The following is a 22,469-nucleotide window of genomic DNA, read 5'->3' as shown; positions in this document are numbered from 1 at the left end:
CACCAAGAATGATGTCATCCACATTTGGTGGTGGTAGGGGGAATCTCACTTCAACTAATATAATCAAGATGACTCTCCACAGACATGTCCCAAAGCCAACCTGATATAGACAATTCCTCTCTAAGACTCTCTTGTCAAGTTGACAGTCAAGAGCAACCATTAAACTGTTATTGGTTCACCACAAGCGAGTAACAAACAAACCCAATGGGAAAGGATTGGTGCTTAGGATTTAGGGGTATCTGTGTTGTCAGGACTCTGACTATAGGTGAGCCTAGGTTGTAAGTATGGATTCCCGGAACCGAATTGTGAAGACCTCAAGTACCTGCCAGACTCTGACACTTTCAGCTTCAGAGAAGCCAGCCAGCAGGCACTCCCAGCCCTGAAAGGTGGCTGGTCCCGTTCCTGGCTCAGATGGGCAAGTTAGCTGATCCACAGAGGGAAGCTGGCTAGGAAAGGCGTCCTGATGGTTGAAAGGCAGAGATCCATACCTCAGAGAAACCACCAAGCCAACCTGGGCCATGAGTATGGCTAGGATGTCAAACAAAGGTCATTTCAGATTGTAAGATTGTAGTCCATCCTCACACGAGGGATAGGAGAGAAAGAGAGAGAGAGAGAGAACAAGGACAAAGAAGAGAGAGGACAAAAACACACACAAACACACACACACACACAGAGAGACAGAGAGACAGAGAGAAAGAAAGAGAAATATTTACTAACATATAGGAATTTCCTTTTATATAAACTATTGCTTATCTTCATTTCTCCATTTTTGATCTCTTGTATGTATATACCTATGTATGTATGCATGCATGTATGTATGCATGTAATGTGTGTGTACATATATAGCCTGATAATTGCAACAACCTCTTCCCTAGTAAACTGTGCTTCCATGGATACAATATTGTTAACTGTGGCCATCCTCTTAACCAGTCTCTCGCCATCCCCACTTCTCCCTCCTCTGTCCCTCTGTCTTTGTACCATGCTCCTCCTGCCCTCTGTTTCTATGACCTCCACTTGTGGAGTGAAATTACAGGAGTGCGTCTTCCTGTGCCTTGACATATTTCACTTCATAATGATCACCACTTTATTCACAACAAATGACATCACATTTTTTGTGGCTCCTTAGTGTTTCATTGTGCAAGCATACCACCTTTTCCGTATAGATCATTGGACACCTCTGTTGGTTCAGCACAGCATCGCTGTTCACAGTTGTCCTTGACCTTTCATTCAGTAATGATACCCAACTCCTAAGAGCAAGGGTATTTAATATTAATTTAGAATTAAACACAGAGAAATAGGCAATTCTCCCAGGACTAAAACAGTCTTTTAATCACATTGTTTTAAAGTATGATATTCAACAAGATGAGTTTTATTACATACAATTAATACGTCGATTGACTATTATCAATTACATTAAAATTGAAGAACTGTAAAGCACCTGGTGCCTCTGCTTGATAAGTCAGCACTGTGGTGCTCTGTCTGCACTTGACTCATCTCTGGAGAAAGTAAAAATTTAAGTTGCTATTGGGAAGTCAAAATTATGCTTGTGATGTTTTTGTTTTCATGACATCGAGGGTGTCAGTGTCTCCTGTTCTTGCCCCATTTGTTTTTGTAAGTGAACACATGCGACATGTGCTACCTTCGACTTGGAATTTTTGCCTCATATAAATAAAGACAACTGTCACACTATGAGGGTTGCCAGAGGAATGTTAAGGAAGACCTCCTCACGTGATCAAAACCTAAGAACCGTCCACTGAAACTCAGAGCTCCACAAGAGTGTGCAAATAGGAGAAAGGGAAATAGTTATATTTTATCGTCTTCTCTCAAGAGGATGGAAGCGTGCTTTGATTGAGCAGATATGATTGTTCTCTAAGACATTGGCCAACCTTAACCCTGCTCATTGCCCCAGTGTTTCCTCCATTGGTACACACGGAAAACTGGCAGAGAAGAACTGCTTCTAGTTTCTGCAGAAATGACATGAAGGGCGGCCTCATAAACCCCATACATGTGATGTGCTAAAATATAAAGAAATGGTGGCACAGCTTTTTTTTCTTCATTTTAAATGAGTCTTGATAAATGGCATTGCTTAAGAGTGATGTGTGGTGTGTGTAATGTGTGTGTGTCATGCATGTGTGTGTGTTTGTGTGTGTGTGTGTGTGTGTGAGTGTATGTCATGTGTATGGTGTGTTGTTGTGTTAGAATGTAGGGTTAAGAGAGGAAATTGGACTCTAGTTACCTCGACCAATTATTGTCCTAATAATAATTGGATCACCGATCATATTACAGCGTTATTCACTTAAAGTTCTAGCTGAGAGCTGAAGTGATCAAGAGCATTTGATGTTCTTCCAGAACCACAAGAGTTCAGTTTCCAGCACCCGTATGACAGCGTGCAACTGTCTGTAACTCCAGTTTCAGGAGATCTCGCCCCCTCTTCTATTCCCCATAGGCACCAGGGGCATATGCAGAGCACTTACATTCATGCAGGCAAAGCATTCATATAAAATAAAAATTAACAAGTCTTTAAAAATATACTAGCTGAGGGGTCTGGAGAATTGCTCAGCTGTTAAAAGTGCCTGCTGTTTTTGCACAGGGCTTACATTTGGTTCCTAGGACCCACATTGAATAGCTCACAATCACCTGTAACTTCAGCTCCAGGGTATTTGACACTCTTTTCTGGCTTTCATGGGTTTCAGAACACACATAGCATTCACTCACACAAGTAACACATATACACATAAATAAAAATAAAGATTAAAAAAACAACCCTAGCCAAGAATCTTGTATTTGTGGCTTTTTCACAATAGCCTACATTGTGTGAGAGATGACATGAACGTTTTCATTGTAGTTGTGCCAAGATATTATAGTTGTATTGATTTCCTTCTGGAGATGCACCACCAACCCATGGACCTGTAGCGTGTGTCTAAATATGATAGCTGACTCATAGCAAGTTGTGGCATACTGATACCAAGCCAAAGCCACAAGAGCTAAATCTTTGTCATCTGCCCTGCAGAATTCCAGGTACTTACTTCATTAATGACTTTAGTGCTTGCTGGAGCCAACACACAATCTATCAACTTCATGTTTGTAGTTGACTCAGGACATATGCATCCACAAGTAGCAAAGGGAGCCATAAAAACTAAATCGCTAATGCCCTCCAAAAAGCTTCAAATTGAGGCCTAAACTATAAGCTCATGTGAAGTAAATATTAGCTCTTAAGATGGTGTGTCATACAAAATCAATACTGCAAGGGTCCTGATGTTTGTCATAAAGACTTCTCCACAAGGGCTCTCCCTGGATCCAGCCTTTCCTCTGATAGGCTCGACTAGGTCAAGGTCGCTCATGAGTTGCCAGCCCACATTCCTGAAAGAAAGGACATCAGCAAAGAACAGTCAGGAGAAGGTTATAATTTCCACACTCTGGTGATTTTCAACTACTGCGTTCATTGCCCATTTGTTTTTATTTTATCTCAGTTTTATCACACACCATCTCATGGAGTTCACATAAGCACAGCAGAGTCTCATGCAGGAACCTTAGAATCCCACGTCTGCTTGAGAACTCAGACACCATATGGTAGGTGTGGTAAAAGCCCGAGGTCAGTTTTCTGAGCATGTGTAATACTTGAGAGACTTATCAAACCCCCATGCACCTGGCTTTGAAAGAAGTGGAATTACAGTTACTGGAAATGTCTTCTGAAGTTAACTTTGATTAGAAACAGGCAGAAGACAAATCTACAAATGGATCTCAGAAGGTTTTTCCTAAGGTAGATTTTAGAGTGTACCATGGAGGCCTTGCAGAAGCAGCCCAGTCCTAAGAAAGGCATAGGACGTGTCTGTACCATCTAAAATATGACTTACTTTTGCCTAATGTTGGTTCTCTATATAGCGTGGTTCTCTGCAAGAGTAACCAGCATGTAGATTATGCATAACAATATTCATTCAAATATGTAATCCCTGCATTTACAGAATAATAATGTAGTAGACATTACTACAACCATCCTTCCGGTTTCCTCTATCTAAGGTATACTCCTCTGCTCATGACAAGTCTGACCTCTCTACTGATGAGAAATTGAGATTTCCCTTCACCTCTGGGTCAGCAACCTCTGCTCAGCCTCCCGCATTCCTTTTGATTAGGGAAGGCACTCACACTCCCATCATCCCTTCTCATAGTTCAGTGGTTCCCACCAACTCCCGCTTGGTTTATCGCCCCTTGACACCTCTGTTAAACCTGACCTTAAAAATAGAACTCTGTTCTTCTTTCCTCCTCTCGGCTTTGCACCACTCTCAAAACTATTCTTGCACACTTGTGATCCCCGTCATTGCACTGAAATGGTTTTCATTTCATTTAGGAGCATAGGGGATGGATCCCAGAGAGCCAGGCTTTCTACCAGCATGAGCTCTGCCAGAGCACCAGTTCCTGGTCTCTGCTCTGAGTCACTGGTTTATCCCCAGAGACATCGGCATCTCTCCCTAAACTCAACTACTCCTCCATGAAAGCCTTCTCCCTTCACATTCTTGTGCCTCCCTTTTAAAATCTGAGGGTTTTTTCCCCCTCTGGACTTGCTTTCTAAATATTGTGGATTTTCTCCAGATTCTATTTTTAACCATCTTTGTGATAAAAGAAATGTAAATATTCTGCCTGAAGTAGATGCATAAAGAATAGAACGTCATAGGAACGTCATGGGCTTGAGGTTGTGACAACATGTCAAGTACAATTTTCCTAATCACATAAGGACTGTATGTCTCAGTGTCTCATTGCTCTGTGTCCACACAAACATGAAAGTTAATGCACTGGCCACTGCTTTTAAGTTATCTTAAAACTCTTGTATTTGCTGCTTGCTTAGGTTGTTTCCATTGTTCATATTGGGAAGTTTCCAGGAATTGTCAGCCCACAATCATTCCTATAACTTCTTTATTCGGCCAGACTGCTGTTTCTCCAAAGATACAATCCCATGAGGGTCCTCCCTGCCCATCAATTCCCAAACATACTCTTCCCCTCTTGCCTAATTATGTACGGGCAGGCATATGATTGGATGGGGAAAGGCAGTGAAGAGGGGAGGTCAGGGGAAGAAAGGGTGATGATGATGTTGATGTGAAACACATGTGCCTTCCTCAAACAAAGCATCTATGTGCACAGGGTAGTTGGATCAGCTCCTTATAATAAAGTCGGTGTTTCTAAATTAGAGAAAGACAGTGGGGAAAAGGAAGAAGTATATTTGACCTTCTTTAAGTGCGTTTATTTGGTTTCTATGGGAGACATATAGAGAATATTAGAATATGAGCAGCATAGGTCAGTGAGATCAATGTGCTGGTAAATGTTCTATGATTCTTTAAAAATGATGCACAACTACCCTACACACACATACACGCACACACACAGACACAAACACAGACACACAGACACACACAGACACACAGACACACACGCAGACACACACACAGACACAGACACACACAGACACACACACAGACACACACACACAGACACACACACAGATACACACACAGACACACAGACAGACAGACAGACACACAGCAGAGAGGGGGGGAAGGGAGGGAGGGAGGGAGGGAGGGGCAGAGGGAAGGAGGGAGAGAGAGAAAACTTTCCATATGTCTATAACTACTACAATGGGACACATTTCAAACTGCTAGTCCAATTTCTATTTTAAACCAGAAGTCAAAGATTACTTGCAATCCATTATTTAATGAGGGGATTTGTATCTCATTGTAGAATACTTAGATTGTCACTATTGGTCAAATGAAAGAAAAATCGACTTCTCTCTTACAATTTCGTATTCTATTCATGGTTCATCGCGGCTTTCTTTTTAAACTAGGTTTGAAAATCTTTTCCTTTCAAGAGTTAAAGAAAAGTGATGTAAACGAAGCCTTTGGCAGAGACTCTATGTGAACCATTTCCTGGTACTTGAGAGCTTTCTCACTAAATGCTCTGCCAGGTGGCATGTCTGTCTGCCTGACAGCGCCTATGATATATGAAAATACTCGTGTTTTATAGGAATATGCTGGCAAAGCCCAGCACCTTGTGCATTATTGCTCCTTTTCTCTAGTTATTTCAAAAGAGCAGAGACAGGCTTAAGTTCAACCCACTTCAGTGTCGAGACACACTTGGTATAAAACCGTTCAACTAGAAGAAAGAAAGGTTTTGCTGGACACTTTACTACTGGTGTTGTTACATCCCGAAACTACAAGGAAAACTGGATTATTTTTTCTATAGTTTGAGTAAGAAATTGGTTGAAAGAATGGCAGGTGAGAAGAATCACTGAAAAGACAGGGTGATGAGGGGAGCTCCCAGTGAGGCAAGGATGGAGAATCTTGATTTTCTGACAGTAACAACTAGATGATGATGATGATGATGATGATGATGATGATGATGATGATGATGATGATGATGATGATGATGATAACAACAACAACAACATTGTGTGGCAATCTTCTGATCATCGTATCAAAGAGCAAGACCTATGAGTGACTTGTCTGAGGAAACAGAGACAAGCAGAAACAGAGTGGTCATTGGATGGCTCATGCCTTCTTTCTTCAAATAAAGGTCTACAGCTTCAAACTGATCCTGCAGAAAAACCAGAAACAAAGGAGAGAGAGAGAGAGAGAGAGAGAGAGAGAGAGAGAGAGAGAGAGAGAGAGAGAGAGAGAGAATATGTTCACTCTGGCTCCAGAATAGACCACATGTCCATATTTGACCTTTTACTGACATGTATTTATATGGTCGAAACTTTTAGTATTTAACGAAATCAAGGAAACTCACAGGCTTGATGACATGTAGCTGCAACTTGGCCACTTGTACGTGTCTAATATTAATGTTCCTATCCAGAGAGCAAAGTAGGATGAAAGATTGAATCCCATACTACAGGCAGATCGAATGGAGACAGGGATTGAAAGGGGCAATGCAGACAAAGCCATTTCTACAACTGAAAGCCACCGACTAGGGATATGAGGAACAGAAGAACAGTTCCTGTCTCTGAAGACTGGGAAGTCCAATGGCGTGGTATGACGCAGCCTCTACTGAGAGCTTTGGCTGCATCATGGCATGATGGAGCCCCTCACATTGTGAGAGAGAATGAGGTGCCAGACGAGATAGCTTTTTCACTAGCTACTAAGGCCATTAAGGGGACTCCATCAAGTGCATTCTGGAACAAGCACTCAGGCTGTCAAATAAGACAAGACCTGAATACAGTGCCTGACACTTGACAATGTAGGGTGAAGTTGACATTAACCTGAGCCTCTGTTTTCTCGCGTAAAGGTGGGATAGAAAAATAATACTGATTTCATTGGGTGTTTAGGAAATTTGCTTAGCTAATATAAGACAAGTATACCATACAGCTAATGATGAAGGCACTTTTAAGAATTTCTAGCCATTTCAAAGAATATTTCAAATCACAGGTTAACAATCAATTAAAGGCTCAATAAACTGACTCCTAACTACATCCTACTATATTCTCACAGATTAGGGCCTTGCACAGCCGTCATCAAAGAAGTTTCCTCCTGCAGCAGATGGGGACAAATACAGAGACCACAGCCAAACAATATGCAGAGGATAAGAGGCCTCACAACACTCAGTCCTAAATGGAATGTCTCCATCAAATCCCTCTCCTTAGGGTTCAGGGACCTCTGTGGAAGAGAGGGTGGAAAGATTGCAAGAGTCAGTGGGGAGAGAGGACCCTAAGGAAACAAGGCCTCCTAAACACAACAGGACTGACAGACATATGAAGTCATGAACTCACAGAGACTGTGGTAGCATGCCCCAGGCCTGCACTGGTCTATGCCAGATGGGATTCCCTAGTGCTGAGAGGAGAAGTGGACACAAGTTCCCATCCCTAACCCGAAAGTTATCTCCAACTGATAACTACTTGCAAAGGGAAGATTAAATTTCCAATGTCATTTCACTGGAGATTTGGAGAGGGGAGCCCCAGGCCCAGCAGTAGGTGGCCAATACAAAACTGGGAAATTTTTATTTTCTTTCTCTCACAAGACTTTGTCTGGGCTTTTTGTTTTGTTGTTTGTTTGTTTGTTTTGTTTTAAACCTTACAGGTACCTGTAATTTTTGTGGTATTTCTTTGTGTGCAAATGTGTGTGCCACACAGCATTTGTGTATGTTCCTTGGGCTGCTTCTTTGCCTCCCCCCATTTGTTTATTTTGTCCAATTCTAGTTTATTTGTTTTTATTGTATTGTTGTTATTGTTTTCGATACTTGTTATATGTGGAAGAAAGGAAGGAAGGGAGGAGGGAGGGAGGGAGGGAGGGGGAGGGAGGAAGGGAAGGAAGGAAGGGAAGGAAGGGAAGGGAAGGGAAGGGAAGGGAAGGAAGGGAAGGGGGAAGAGAGAGGCTATGGATTTGGGTGGATGGAGAGGATCTGGAAGGAGTTGGGGATGGGAACCTTAATCAAAATATACTGCATGAAAATAATCCATTTTGATAACAATAAACTCTTACTAATAAGAGGTTGGTAAGAAGGATAAGCAGGGAAAAGCGAGTGCACTAAGCCTGCTGACAGGAGTTTGGTCCCTGGCATGCACATGTTGGAAGGAGGAAGCCAACTCCACAGATTGCCCCCTGACCTTCACACTTGGACTGTGGTGTGCACATACTCCTCCCCACAAACACAAAGAAATCAATGTAATTTTTAAAAAGCTAATAATTAGACAGAGCTATGGGATGAGAATCGAGAGGTCAAACATTCTTAGCCTGAAAGGAACAGTTGCTAACGTGTTCCTTGGGGAGACAGCATGACTTTTCTCTGGGAGCTATCGCCCAAGAGTCAATGCTAAGAGGTCTTAGAGGTGTTATGGAGTCTCATCGCCTAGGGAATACTCAGGCTAGTTACAGGAACTTCCTTCTCAAGTGAATGGCAATAGACACAGCCTGACTCCATCCACACTCTACCATCTTCAGCTCTAGATTACAATTCTGTTAACTATGATGTTGTTGCACTAATGAGCACTCTTAAAACGTGAAGAATCATAATTCATGATTTCTAATTACACCATCCAAGATTGGAAAGGAAAAAAAAAAACCACTCTGATGTGAATTCATCTCTTTCTGTACATTAACAATTTCTGTGGTTTGCCTTCATCCAGAAAATAGGGCCTGTTTTAGACTTCCATAGGATACAGTGACTCTCCATACCCATGGGGACTTGTCCTAAGACTCCCAGTGGATGCTAAAACAAGAATAGCAAAAAGCCCTATGACTTCTGTGTTTTCTCTTATATGCACACTTATGATAACCTGTTACTTCTACACAAGACTCAATAAGGTTAATGACAATAACAGCTCATAAAATAGAATAATTATGGCAATCTACTGTAATGAAAGTCATTTAAAACTTGTGAGCCGTTTATTTCTGGAATTTTCCATTTAATATTTTAGACCACAGAGGACTGTGGGTTCCTGGTACTGTACCATGGAAAACCACAGGTGAGGGACCCCTGTAAATCTCATTTGAAAAGTGTTCAATCGAGGAAGTTGGCCATGTGCTTTTGTTTTCTCTGCTGTTTTTGACATGTGGGGCTGCCTTGGCGAAGGGGAGTAATATCAGTTTACCACTGTAGACCATGGCTAATGGCTTTAAAAGAATTCTTCAGCAACTGCATAATGAGCTGCCAAAAATATCCTCTGGGCCAAAGGATCTGGGTATGTCTGTTTCATTTATTGAGAAATTCTTGTTTTATCACGACTAAGTGCTCACCGAGGACATAAAAATCCAAACCTCTAATGTAGTTGGGGCTTAAGAACAGAAACCATATTTTAATGTATCTAGACCCATTGCTAGCACATGTGGATGGTGAGCGAGTACCAACAGCAAAGGTGGATGAGCCAGTGATGTGAAGGACATGGAGAGATTACAGAACTGACAGAAGGCCTTTTTACTGTCTCCATGATGCATGGACCAGTGACTTAACCACGTTTATTCCAAACTGTACCAGACAGCTTGAGCCAAAGACCATGACCTTATCTCACCTGTTTGATTAAGTTTACGTCTTCTGAAAATTGCTCAGGGCCTCTTTTTTTACTGAAAGCTATAGGTTCCTCATTATTTGCATTTTAACTTTACCTTCACAATAAATTCAATCAATTAGGACAGAAGAATTTTCTTAGAATTAGAAGAAGAAGAAAAAACCAGAGAGTACATTGAGAAGATATGGAAAGAGAGAAATAGAGAGAAATGATAGTATTTTGGTTTTCATTGGAAGCAGAAATTGGGAAGAATAGCATCAAGCCCTCTCACCATCACCTTGCTGTTACCAACCCTCAGTCCACTCCTGACTATCAGTGTCAGCCTCAGACAGGAGTCATCATTCCTATAATTTAGTCCAGGCGATTGCCAGCTGGAGCACATGACTTCTACTAAGGGGCATGTATTCTTCACCATTGTCTAATGGGTAGGACTTCTGGAGTAGGCCATCTTCTTTAAAGAATTCCTGAGAAAAGGCTCCTCCATTGTCTTGCATGGCATTCACAGAATGGAACATATTTATATGCAGGCCACTTCTCTGGGCTGGAGGCCAAGAGCAAGTCCTGGCCTGCTTAGGTTTAAGTTCCACTCACAAGGCAAACTGGAATTCAGCAGTGTCCCAGTGATATCATTCTAGAAAATATGTCTGAATTTCACTTAAATCAGTATGTCATTCATACCTGAAACTTACTCTTCCATTGTGTGTTTTTAAAATTAGCTAAAACACTCCACTGTGACCAATTAACATAGACTCGGCCTCTTGGTGAAGCACTGTCTTAATGGTCTCTCAAGACTGATTCAGCCTCTCTTAAGATTAGTCCAGACAAGTATGGGTTCCTCAGTCCTGTGTAATCTCCAGTCCTCCAGGAAGTCTACCTGCCCCCTGGCCATGTGTGTGGCGATTTGGAGATAAAGTATCTGAGACAGAGTTCTCAACAAAGTGACAATGCTAGCCTAGTTTCCTTGGATTTGTGAACATCTTCTTAACGGCCTCTAGAGACTCAAGGCTGACTCTCCACTTGTGTTTTCAGAATAAACCATCAGTAAGCAACCTGAAGCTATCATTTCAGATGATTAGCTGGCATGCCCACAACTTACCAACTGAGGACCAGTTGTGGGGACTAAAATAAAAATGTAAAAATACTGTGGATTAACACAAACCCTTAACTTCAGCACAAGCACAATGTCTACTAGAATACTATTTAACACGAGTGAACACTTTTGTGGGTTTTGTGAATACCATCTCTGGTCCTCATGTTCACACAGCAAATACTTTAAGGGACTCAGCCAGCTTCCAGGCCCCTATTTCATTATTTTTAATAAGACTGGCACTCACATTTTCCTCAACTGCAATGTCTGGACTGTGGTTGCTTACAACCTTCAGTCTGACATAATCCTATTTGTCTGATTTTGCTTTTGTAACATTTGAGGGATCCAGAAAAATTCATCTTGTGGAAGAAGGGCAAGATGGTGGTTACTAGAAGCTGGAGAGTCTGTTGGGAGGAGTGGTCAAGTACAAAATTACAATTTTGATAGGAGAGATGAACACTGACACTAATACACAGTATTCAATTTAACTGAACTACAACCAAGAGGGAGGACTTCGCATGTTTGCATTAAAAAGGGATGGTGAATGTTTGATATGATGAACTTAATTACTACACACAAAGGCCATCTGCAGACTGGATGTGGCAGAGATGACACTGAGGAGAGAAGTGGGTTCACGGAAGGGTGAAGCAGCAGAGTGACAGTGAGTCCATGTCTGTGCTGACGCTGGTCTCCTTACCTTGCAGGCTCAACTTGGGAAAAGACCTTCCGGCAGATTGGCTTCGAAAGGTAAGCAGGGGTTAGCACATGTAGCCACTGCTGTCCCATTTTATTCTTAGTGGGTTTTCCACTGTGAGTCAATAGGCTTGCCCTGGTTGCTGTGACTTTGTGATCTTGGAAATGATGCTACCTTACGTCTCTGAGCCCCGCTGTCTTTGTGAAGTTAGTGCTTTAGTTTATAAAATCATTGCCTGGTAATTTTAGTACTTCAAAGACAGAGGCAGGAAGATGGGCAGTTAAAGGCCCATCTTAACTACGTGGTAAGTTTGGGGCTATTCGGGATTACATGGAAACTTGTTTCAAAATAACAAAACATGAAAAGGAAATAAAAACCCCCACATCTATAAAGAGGAGAAATAAAGAAGAAATTGAACATTGATGTAAGAATGATTCTTGAGGGTTGGGGATTTAGCTCAGTGGTAGGCGCTTGCCTAGGAAGCGCCAAGGCCCTGGGTTCGATCCCCAGCTCAAAAAAAAAAGAAAAAAAAAAAAAAAAAAAAGAATGATTCTTGAGCTATAGAACACTCTGAATGATTAGCTCTGTAATTGAAGAGTTCTAGCAGGTAACACTGACCCACTGCTGCCTTTATCCCTTGTTTTAATACAAATACATTTGTGTTTATATTAATTATTCACAATTGTTAAAACAGCTACATTTACCAGCTCTAAGATAATGCTGAGATCCTGTCACCTGCTACTGAGCATCTGTACACCTGCATCTCCCCAAAACACAAGGAGATAGCTCCCAGTGGCTTCCCGAAGGTGGCCACAGTATTTGCTCAGTGCAGCTCCTTTGACCCACCTGATCTTGGAACTGAGGGGGGCCAGCATGCGGCATCCAACATAAACGTTTAATATGGATATAGCCATTGAATCAGGGAGAAATAATTTTATATTGTTTCAAAATCTTTTTTTTACTAGATCATTCTATTTAAAATTTGATGGGTCAAGTCAACAGAGCACTTAAAACATACAGAGGAAATAATAAAGTGCTTAAAAATCCTTCATTTTTTTAAAGTCCTCACCTGGCCCACTGTGAATGACAGCATCAGCTTTGTCATTTTCATAAGCAGAGTCAAAAGATTTGTCTATTTCCCAATACACACTTCTCCTCTCCCAGCACCATTCCAGTTTAGTCTCCTGTAACTTCTTATAGTTAGTTCCTAAGGATAGCAGAGAGGTGAGTGGAAGGATATCAGGGAGGGACAGAGAACCCCACAGAGCGGTAAAGGATGCAGTGTGAGGTGTCTGCCACAGCCTCTTCCTTTCGATTCTTCTTTCATGTTATGAAAAGTTTTAGGCACACCCAAAACAAGGAAAATAGCAAAGTAGACAAACTATCTCCCCCACTCAGCTTCAGTAAGACTAGCTATCTTTTTTATGTCTTCTTTGTCTCTCCCTCCCTTACTCAGTCTCTCCCTCTCTCTTTCTCTCTCCTTCTTTCCCCTTCTCCCCTTAAATATATTAAATAATGTCTCTAGCACTGTGTCATTTCTCCTGTGTGTCACCATGCATCTCTGTAGAAGCAAAGGGAGACTTCCTTCCAGAACTCTAACACTGTTGCCATCCCTAAGGCTGCAAACATTAGTCTTACGATCACTGAAGGCCCACTCAATATTTCAATATCCTGATCCTGTGAAAAATAGCACTTTTCTTGGTTCGGATGGTTTCTTTATTTAGGTTAGCGTCCCACACCCCTTCCTGGCTCCTTTTCCTCACCCCTGACCTTTGGAGAAACTGGGCCTGTCAATTGTCTTAGAGAGTACAGAACACAAACTATTATGGATCATTCTGCAAGGGTGCGTAAGTCCTTATTCTACCTGCAATGTCCTGTTAGCATCTGGGAATGGTTCCATATCATCTTTCTGTCCTTCTGACAGATCTGTTGAGCTTCATGGTTTGCCACAATGAGCTGTCCCATGTTGGACCAGCTCATGTTCATCTGTTCCTCTAAAAGCCTTGTAGCTCTCCTGAGGAATGGTTCTTTCAACTACATCTAAACTCTAGAGATGCTCCACAGATCTGGGGTATCATCCATTCTGGGTCCTGCCAGTAGCTGGAGCTAGGAAACATACTTCTTAAGAAAAATAAATGCTAAATTTAGAATATTTCTAATTCAAGTGTAGCCTTTGGAAGGTTTTAACTTTCCTGATTATTGGCTTTCGCCTTCTCCACTGTAGATATTGGCTGCTAAATTTGTTTATTTCAAGATAATACTAGCAAGATAGTAACAAGTTTTATTTCCAAGACAATACTAACAAGATATTAATCAACAGACTGTGAAGATGTACTCCCCAGATTTGTGTATCTTAATTTAATGTTGCATTGATATGTATGGTTGGAAGACCATAAACAATTGCTGTTTGAAATTTTCTTCTCTTAAAATGATACCATGCAAAATTTTGTTTATAGATTGGTATAACTCCAGTGGCTAAGCTAATCTTTGAATATCTAATTTTTCCAGCCTTTTGACTCTTAAGAGATAGTCTCAGTTTCTTTTCCTGTGATAAAATGCTTCAACATAAGCAATTTTAGACAAAAAGTATTTTGTCTATCTTATGGTTCAAGATAGAGTCAAAGCGGCAGGTGCTTGAGCCAGCTGGCCACATCAAATCTACAATTATTAGAGAGGAGAAGGAATGATTGCAGTCAGCTTGCTTTTTCTGTTTTATTCAGGCCATGACTGGAGGCCCAGAGGATCATACTGCCCAATTTTAGCCTGGGTTTTCCCTCCTTAGTTAACCCAATTAAAGTAATTACAGCCGTAGCCAGAGACAATTCCTTCTAGATGAGTATGGATTCTGTCAAGTTGACAAGCAACACTATCACACACACACACACACACACACACACACACACCCCAAAAGACTATCATGAGTAGCCTTACACACATCTATATTTTGCCAAATATCTTGAGAATAGACTCACTGGTACAATGAGGGAGCAAATCCACACTGAATACTGGTAAGCACACCAAATCCTAAATTCCCCCCTGTAAGTCAGCGCCATTGCTCCCATCAGCCATAGACATCCGTTTTCTTAGTGTCTGAGTATGCCGTCACTCGAGATTTTTTTTCTTCCCATATGATGAGAAACGGTATCTCACCATTTCCTTTAGTCCTACTTACCGTGGGCCAGTTATCCATAAAGAACCAGTTGAGATTCTTCAGTGTTTCCCAAGTGAAACCCTTTGTGGGAGAATGTCTCCTGAGATACTCCTACCTGATTTGGGTTTCATGATTGAGAATTAGCATAATTCCTGGCTTACAGCACACCGGCCCCTAACATGAGTAATGACTGATCCCAGGACAACAGCTCCCATGTACCAAACACTTACCAAGTCACTTCTAGTTCATAGATGAGAACTTGGCAACGTTTTACTCTACAGGGACATAAAACACACCTCTTAGGGTTTTGCAACCCAAGACAAAAACTCCTGTTGCTGCTTCTTAATGTTGCTGTTGGACCAGGTTGCAGCTAGAGACAGTAGGTTTGGCTACCTTTCAAGAAAACTTTATTTACAAAAACAGGCAGCTGGCAGGATTGGATTGGAGCCCTCATTTAGTGACTCCCACTATGGACTATGGTCGCACAGATAACAAAGATTTAAAGAAACTATGCAGGTTCCTCCACTCAGACACAGCCCTTAAGTTAACCTGTATTAGTCACAGGAGTTCCTGGTTCCCAACACTAGGCTTTCAAAGGCTCCATCACATAGAATTTGGGGGTCATAGGTCTTCTTGTTTTATTATTTTTTTTATTCCTGTGTCTCTGGAGATCTTGCCTCATGCTGTAGGTCTTACTGACTAGTCTCATTTCATTACTATGTTGAATAAAACCAGATGGTATAATATCTATACTCCAATGCTTCCTTAATTCTCCATGCATCCAAATAAAAAATACTGTTAGGACACATAGCAAGTGGCATTTTTTTTTAAATTGTAATTTCAGCCATTGTTTTAGTGCAGATATTGCAGAAGTACTGAGAGTATTTTTGGTGATCATTCAAGTCTTCAAATGTCATAAAATGCTGCCGTGCTTTCTCATTTAAGGGGAAGGAGTGTTTTGTGTATTACATCATATCTTAAAATGGAACAGATGTAAGTCTCTGGAGCTATTGTGCTGGAGTAAGTGTGAAGATGGCCAGCAGTGCTATTACATATGGCTTTGTTCTTCTCTCTCTTTGAGGCTAACCTGATCATTGCTTTAATGGGAATTCAAATTTCACCTTAAATAAAGTCTCAGATCATTTTGATTAGTTGTAAGAGGCAATACCATTTTATAGCTAAGTCCTGCTATGAATTAGCTCATCTACCTGTAGGGCCACATATTATTTTTAGATGAACTTCCCTTTAGGGAAGAAGTCATGTTGTCAAATGAACCCTCAAAGCTTCTCCAAGACAAAAAAAAAAGGCACAGACTTGCTGTGTTGATGGTGTGTAGCTGAAAGGAAAACCTATAGGATATAGGCATAAATATTTTGCAACCTACTTTTAATAAGGGTTCAATCTCTCCTCTAGCCCACCACCCAGCAGAGGTAGTTGAAGAGAAAAGTTAGTAGGATCTGGGTGAAGTGAGCCTGTTCAACAATAGCTCTTTGGTGGCAAGCTAGATCTTCTTTGTTAGCAGTTTAGTCCTGTAGCAAACACCACTTGTAGCTGCAGACAAGTGCTCTAGCCAGGCAGACACCAGACACGAACCAGCAGCTACAGTGCAGTCCTTTCAGGAAGCAGATGCCAACCAGGCAGCTGTAGTTCAATCCTGAAGAAACTGCCAGGTGCACCCACTGGCCTAAAGCTGCTGCAGGAACCTCATTAGCAGGTTTTGGGTTAGTTTCTCTCAATGGCAGTGTTGAGTTCAACAATGCTATGTAAAGCGAACCAGTATATGTGTGTCTTTAGCAAAGAATGAAGAGGCAGAGCAAACCAAATCAATGCTCAGTGCTCATTCCCCACTCTGTGGAGTCATATTTATGCTCCTTCATCAAGGGTCCTTTCACGTTTGCTGTATCCACATATCCTTGCCCCTCTGTCTGCTTCAGGAGAACATTCTTTCACATGTTTACTTTAGCAAGACATCCTTTCACCTGTGTGCCCCAGCAAAACATCATTTGACATAACTAACTTTCCAAAGAAACTAGAAATTTCCACTTCAGTAGGATCTGCTCTACCTGCCTCCCACAGGCAGTGTTTAGGGGAACCGGCCTGTGAGATATATCCAGATGTTTCCTTTTTGGATACCTTGTGACTGTACACACACTAGCAGAATGTACATTGTCATGGTCGACATGACTGAATCCATGTTCAACTTTCAAACAACAGCATGTTTCCCTTGGGAACATCAGGACTTCATTGCAGAGGTGTGTAATGAAGGAGGTTCCAGAATGTGGGTTTCTGTGTTGTTTTGTCCCCTCCAACACAATAGTACAATATTAATAATCCCACAACACAAATAGACTCTATTTGTCATTATAGAAAAAATGCTTAACTTATTTAATCAAAAGCCCCACCTTTTTCTGTGCAGCTTTTCAAAGTTTATGATCATAAATATTTATAATTCATAGCCATCTGCCAACCTAGTCACAGTTATGCTATGCAGGTGTGGCTGTGTAAACTCACTGGCACTCTGTGTGTTCTCAGTAAGAGTTATGAACTGGGATGGCCCAAATTCTCGGTGGCTAAACACACCAAAGGTTTAGTTCTCTTTGGACACAAGCAACGAAGACCCTGGAATTCTGTGGGCACTGAGCATCCACGTCAAGCGTCAGTGGTGGCACTCACACTTCAGTAAGATACCATGAGCTGGGAGAAGTGTGCACTGGATTTTGAATGCTATTACCTGCCAGAGGCATTTGCCACCGCATCTCATACTCTAGAGGAAGCATTTAGGAGAAAGGCAGAACGGTAGTAAAATGCTAGCCAAAGGCACCACACTAAGATCAGAATCCAGGGTCTAGACATTATTTTCTTCATCCAAAGTAAGCCGTGGGTTTCATCTGAGAAAAAAAAAATCATCAGGTAATTAGCCTGGAGCCCAGCAGCCTGCCCACAGCATGACAGGTTCCTGCTTTCAGGACAAGCTGACTGCTGCTTGTTTAAAAATAACAGGCTTTTACTGATCTCTTGCCCATTCTCACTTAAAACGCCAAGACTTTATTCTCAGTAAATGTGTGTTATCACTCTGAGACTCAGATGACATCGTGACATCATTGTTAACTTTATTGTGTGTGTTTTATTCCACGCTTTCTTATGATTGTGGAATGAAACACTTTGTCACTCCAAAGTACATTTTAAAATGTAAAACAAAACACTAAACATAGCCCGTTACAGTGAACACATGTGCTCCTACAATTACCCACAGTGTAGATAGACAGGATTCAAAGGCTGGGTTCTGTCTTTGGGGAGACTGCAGCCCTTTGTCTGCCATTAGGCTTGTTGTGCCCACTATAGAGAATCATCCACCCATTAGATACTTCTTAATCACCACTGGCTGCTTGGTGAGGCCTTTGCTGAGACTATGCCCAGACTTTCCCATGACAACTCTCAAGTCCTCTTACTATGAAATGTAATACATTATCTGGAAACCTACTTCTATGTGTCTCCTCCTATGCACAGGTAAGTCCTTAAGTATCTAAGGTAAACTGATCTTCATTCTCCAATACCCACAGGGCCTAGTTATTCAGAACTAGATGTAGAGCAAATGAAGGACTTTCTGACAGAGCTACTCAGGACATTGGGCCGGTGTTTGGAGAACTAGCTTCCACAGGACCAAAGAGACAGGATCTAGCATTTTCTTGCCATTACCTCATAGCAGCTTACTGGATGATGAGGCCACCTGTGGCCAGGGTGGGCCATTCCTGCTGTGCACGGAATGTGGCTTCATTCTTTTTGTCTTGTGCAAAATCACTTCATTCCTCTGACCTTCCTATCCACTTGGCTCTGTTTTTGTCTATTTCCTCCAGCTTCTGAACTGACTCAATTGTCAAGATAAGTAAGGCTTCCCTACCTGATTTGTTGTTGGGACGTCTTGCATCCATCTGGCTTGGTGAGCCAAGTTAGCTGATGAGCTATGGCAGGAAATGAGTAAGGTTCCCATCCTGCTGTAACAGGCAAGGAAGGTCACCAGTCCTTCTACCTTGCACTGTGGTTCAGATATAGTTTGAGGGTCTCCCAAAGAAGTGTGTGTGTTAGAGGCCTGGTTTCCAGGGTGGCTAGATTAGTAGGTGTTAAGGGTACTCCCTTCAGGAAGGACTGAGGTAGTTTTGGAGAAAGCAAATCATAACAGAGTCTATCCCTGGGTGCACCTCTAGCTCTCTGAACGGCCTTTTTCCTATAGCCCTAAAGCTGACACAGGTCCCTGTCACTGACATCTGTCATGATGTTGCCTTCGCTTTTAGGCCCTTGCCAGAGGACAAGCTATCCGGCCACTCTGTTTTGCACGGTGAAGCTCTGAAACTGAACTAAACTTTTCTGTATTTTCTTTTGTATCTTCTAGTTGTACAAAGCTGGCTGACGCTCCCACTCTCTGTCTTTTCCCAGTCCCATCTTGTGGAGTCCCTCTAGGACACTCCCATCCACTTCCTCTCTGAACTCGCCTACACCCTGAAAGCCATCTCTTAGATGCTTCTCTCCTGTTTTACCAACACTGACCGCCTGCCTCTAAGATCAAGCAGTGAGCCTTATTTATAGTGATTTGTGCACCATAGAATCCTACCTTGCCTCTTGGCTCTTACATTATCCCGAGCTTCCTGAGAAAACGTCCCCTTGTCACCTTGCAGCCTTGGTTCTAGCCACAGAATAGGGAAATAAGGAACATCAAAAAGATGCTTGATTAACAAGTTAGGATCATTGACACAGATCCTGATTTCTTGTAATTTGTTCTCCTCCATACATTTTGTTACTTTCAGTTTTGTCTTAGGAGAATGAGTAAGTCCTTTGAGAATTTCAGGCCAAATTTAAAGGTTTTCATCTTCCAACTTTACAACTTACTAGTGGGATGATGGAACATAACATCATTTCTTCAGCTGACGCTATGCATGTTATTTAGAAGTAATGGAGATGCAGACCCTAAGGACGGTTTCACAGTATGCTGTTCCATACAGAAGAAGCTTAGACCCAAGAATCAAGAGAAAACGACTGAGGAAACTATAGGTTTTCACATTCAAAGTGGCTTATATTCTGCAAATTCAAGCTGAGGTCATAAGTCTGTGAACTCTAATGTATAATGTGAAAGGTAATCATTTATTATCGAGATGCGTACTTCTTTGTCTTGCCTTTTGACAAAGCCTACAGAGAAGAGAACCATGAGCCCCAAGTCACCTTATTTCTTTGATCATATCTACAAAATAAGGAGGGGTGGCCTCAACTGGCACTGAGCAGTGTGGTTTCTAAGCCAATAGTAACTTACGCAGCGACACAGCCCTTTGGATTAAATGATTCACTCTGCACTTATGTCAACTGTCTTTGGAAAAAAAAGAATGGAAACCATTCCACTGTAATGAAAGCACTTATTGGAGTAACTATCTTAACAAAACTTCATCTGCTTTGATTTGTGAGTTCGTGATAATAAATGTTGACCTTCTAGAAGAGGAGTTTGTAAATGTTTTCATAGTGTGTGTACAAACACTCCAGAAAAATTTAGCAAGCTACGTTGAAATTATAAAAGTAAGGAACTAGGACAGGGGCTGGAGTAGAAGGCTAGGCAGATGGTTCAGGGGCTAAGAGGACTTCTTTAAAAGCATAAGGACCTGTAAAAGCCCAAGCAAGTAGGTACAGCATGGTAGGTGGGTAGAGATGGGGTTGGGGGGTGGGGTGGGCAAGTAAACCATGAGACTTCAACTGCCCAACATCCTAGTTGAAGCAGTGAGCTTTGGGTTTAGTGAGAGATTCTGTTCAGGAAATAAGAGGGAGGGAGGAGGGAGGGAGGGAGGGAGGGAGGGAGGGAGGGAGGGAGGGAGGGAGGGAGGAAGCAGGGAAGGAGAGAGGCAGAATATTCTGCTCTATATTCTGTGTGTGTGTGTGTGTGTGTGTGTTTGTGTTTTATAAATAAGTCTGTGGTGTGAGTGTGTGCATGGTGTGACTGTGTATAGTATGTATGAGTATGTGAGTGGTGTGTGTGACTGTGTGTGTGTTTTGAGTGTGTGTGTTGTGTGAGTGTGTGTGGTATGTGGTGTGTGGTATGTGAGTGTGTGGGGTATGTGTGTGTATATGGTGTGTATGTTTGTAGGGTGCGAATGTATGGTGTGGTGTGTGAGTGTGTGTGGTATGTGAGTGTGTGGAGTATGTTATATGGTGTGTATGTTTGTAAGGTGTGAAGTGTGAGTGTGTGTGGTGTGTGTATCTGTGTGATGAATGCAGGTGATTTACATTTTTGAACTGTTGAGTTTTAACTAAAACTTTGGCTTCCAGCTAGTGAATTGATAAGTTTGACCTTCATCATAGCAGTGGTATCACCTAATAGGCATTTGGTAAAATGATCCATTTTTCTATAAAAAAAAATGTAATCCTTAATTAAAGCTTGTTTTCTTTCAAAACATGACTGAAAGAAAGAGGCCCCTGGTTTGTAAGCTCTTTCTTTGTTGGACTGGGTCATCGTAGCTCATAGAGTCCCCGAAAGCAATAGATGGCAGTCGTCAGAACTAAAGCAGGGCTCCCGGGTGTTTACATTGGCACCTTGTTCTGTGTTGGAGGTATTCTTGTGATGGTTTGGGTTTCACTAGTACTGTGGACAGACAAGCCATAGAACATATCCCTTAGGGAGTTCAAGTCTGGGTGTTAGCAGCATGCTGGGTAGAAAACGTGAGATGGTAAGCTGTGCTATTTGATGCAGAGTAGAACTGGGGTCTGTGAACCTATGAACAGCAGGATCTGGGAGAGCTGTGTCGATAGGTGTTTGCCTACAGGCTTGGAGTTTGTAGTGATCTGCATTCTGTGTATACTCTGAAATCAGCTCTTTCATTGCTTTCATTAAAGGAAAAATATATTTTCTTTGCCTCAGTCACTGACACATCTTAGCTAAGGACAAAGATACTTTGCTCAGGGAAAACAGCACCTTCTGTGAAAGTAGGTTTAGTAAGAACTGTCTCAGTTTTCCCTTAAGATCCTGGGAAATGCTCCACCCATCCCCCAGGCACATACACATATCTTCATGCAAACCTCCCTAAACGAACACAAACTGTCTAGCAAACAATTACATCATCAGAACTATAGCCTTGTGGCTTCCTGCCATAGGTGGTGGGGAGAGAGACAGAAAGACCTCCCATGAGTGCTAATTACCGTGTTTCCTTCCTGTCTCCTCTGCTGTCCACTGCTCTCTCTGTAGTTAAAAACCCCATAGAAGCTTTCACCAGACAGGATCTCAACATTCAGGCTTGCCAGGCCTCCTACCATCATTCAGTGTCACTTCTCAAGCACGCTGCTGATCATCCTTGGGAGAGGAACATTCTCCAACATCTGAAGGTCTCATGCACATGGATCTTCCTTCTACACACCTCATTATTGCAGAGGATCTGGCCCTTTCTTGCTCAAAGAGGGATTTTTTTTTCTCATTCCATTCTTCTAGAGAGGAAATGCGAATGTAAGTGGGTCGTTTACTTACCTGTAGAATGAATTCCAAGTCCCCATTCGCAGAGTCAAGCATGACTCCAGGGGCAGATCTGACTTG

At 42.0% G+C, this 22,469-nt stretch overlaps 1 protein-coding gene across 3 annotated transcripts in view; it reads left to right on the top strand.

The window, feature by feature from the left end:
* Piezo2 (piezo type mechanosensitive ion channel component 2) overlaps window positions 1–22,469 on the top strand; it is a 367,176-nt gene that overhangs the window by 185,907 nt on the left and 158,800 nt on the right. For all 3 annotated transcript variants that reach the window (XM_032885463.1, XM_032885461.1, XM_032885462.1), the window contains exon 4: window positions 11,774–11,816. In XM_032885463.1, coding sequence (XP_032741354.1) covers window positions 11,774–11,816 — 43 coding nt within the window. The remainder of the gene's footprint in view (window positions 1–11,773; window positions 11,817–22,469) is intronic.

Source organism: Rattus rattus, chromosome 15 (assembly GCF_011064425.1).
Source record: "Rattus rattus isolate New Zealand chromosome 15, Rrattus_CSIRO_v1, whole genome shotgun sequence".
NCBI lineage: Eukaryota > Metazoa > Chordata > Mammalia > Rodentia > Muridae > Rattus > Rattus rattus.
Note: the sequence above shows the minus strand (reverse complement) of the source record. Positions and strands in the feature narration are given on the sequence as shown.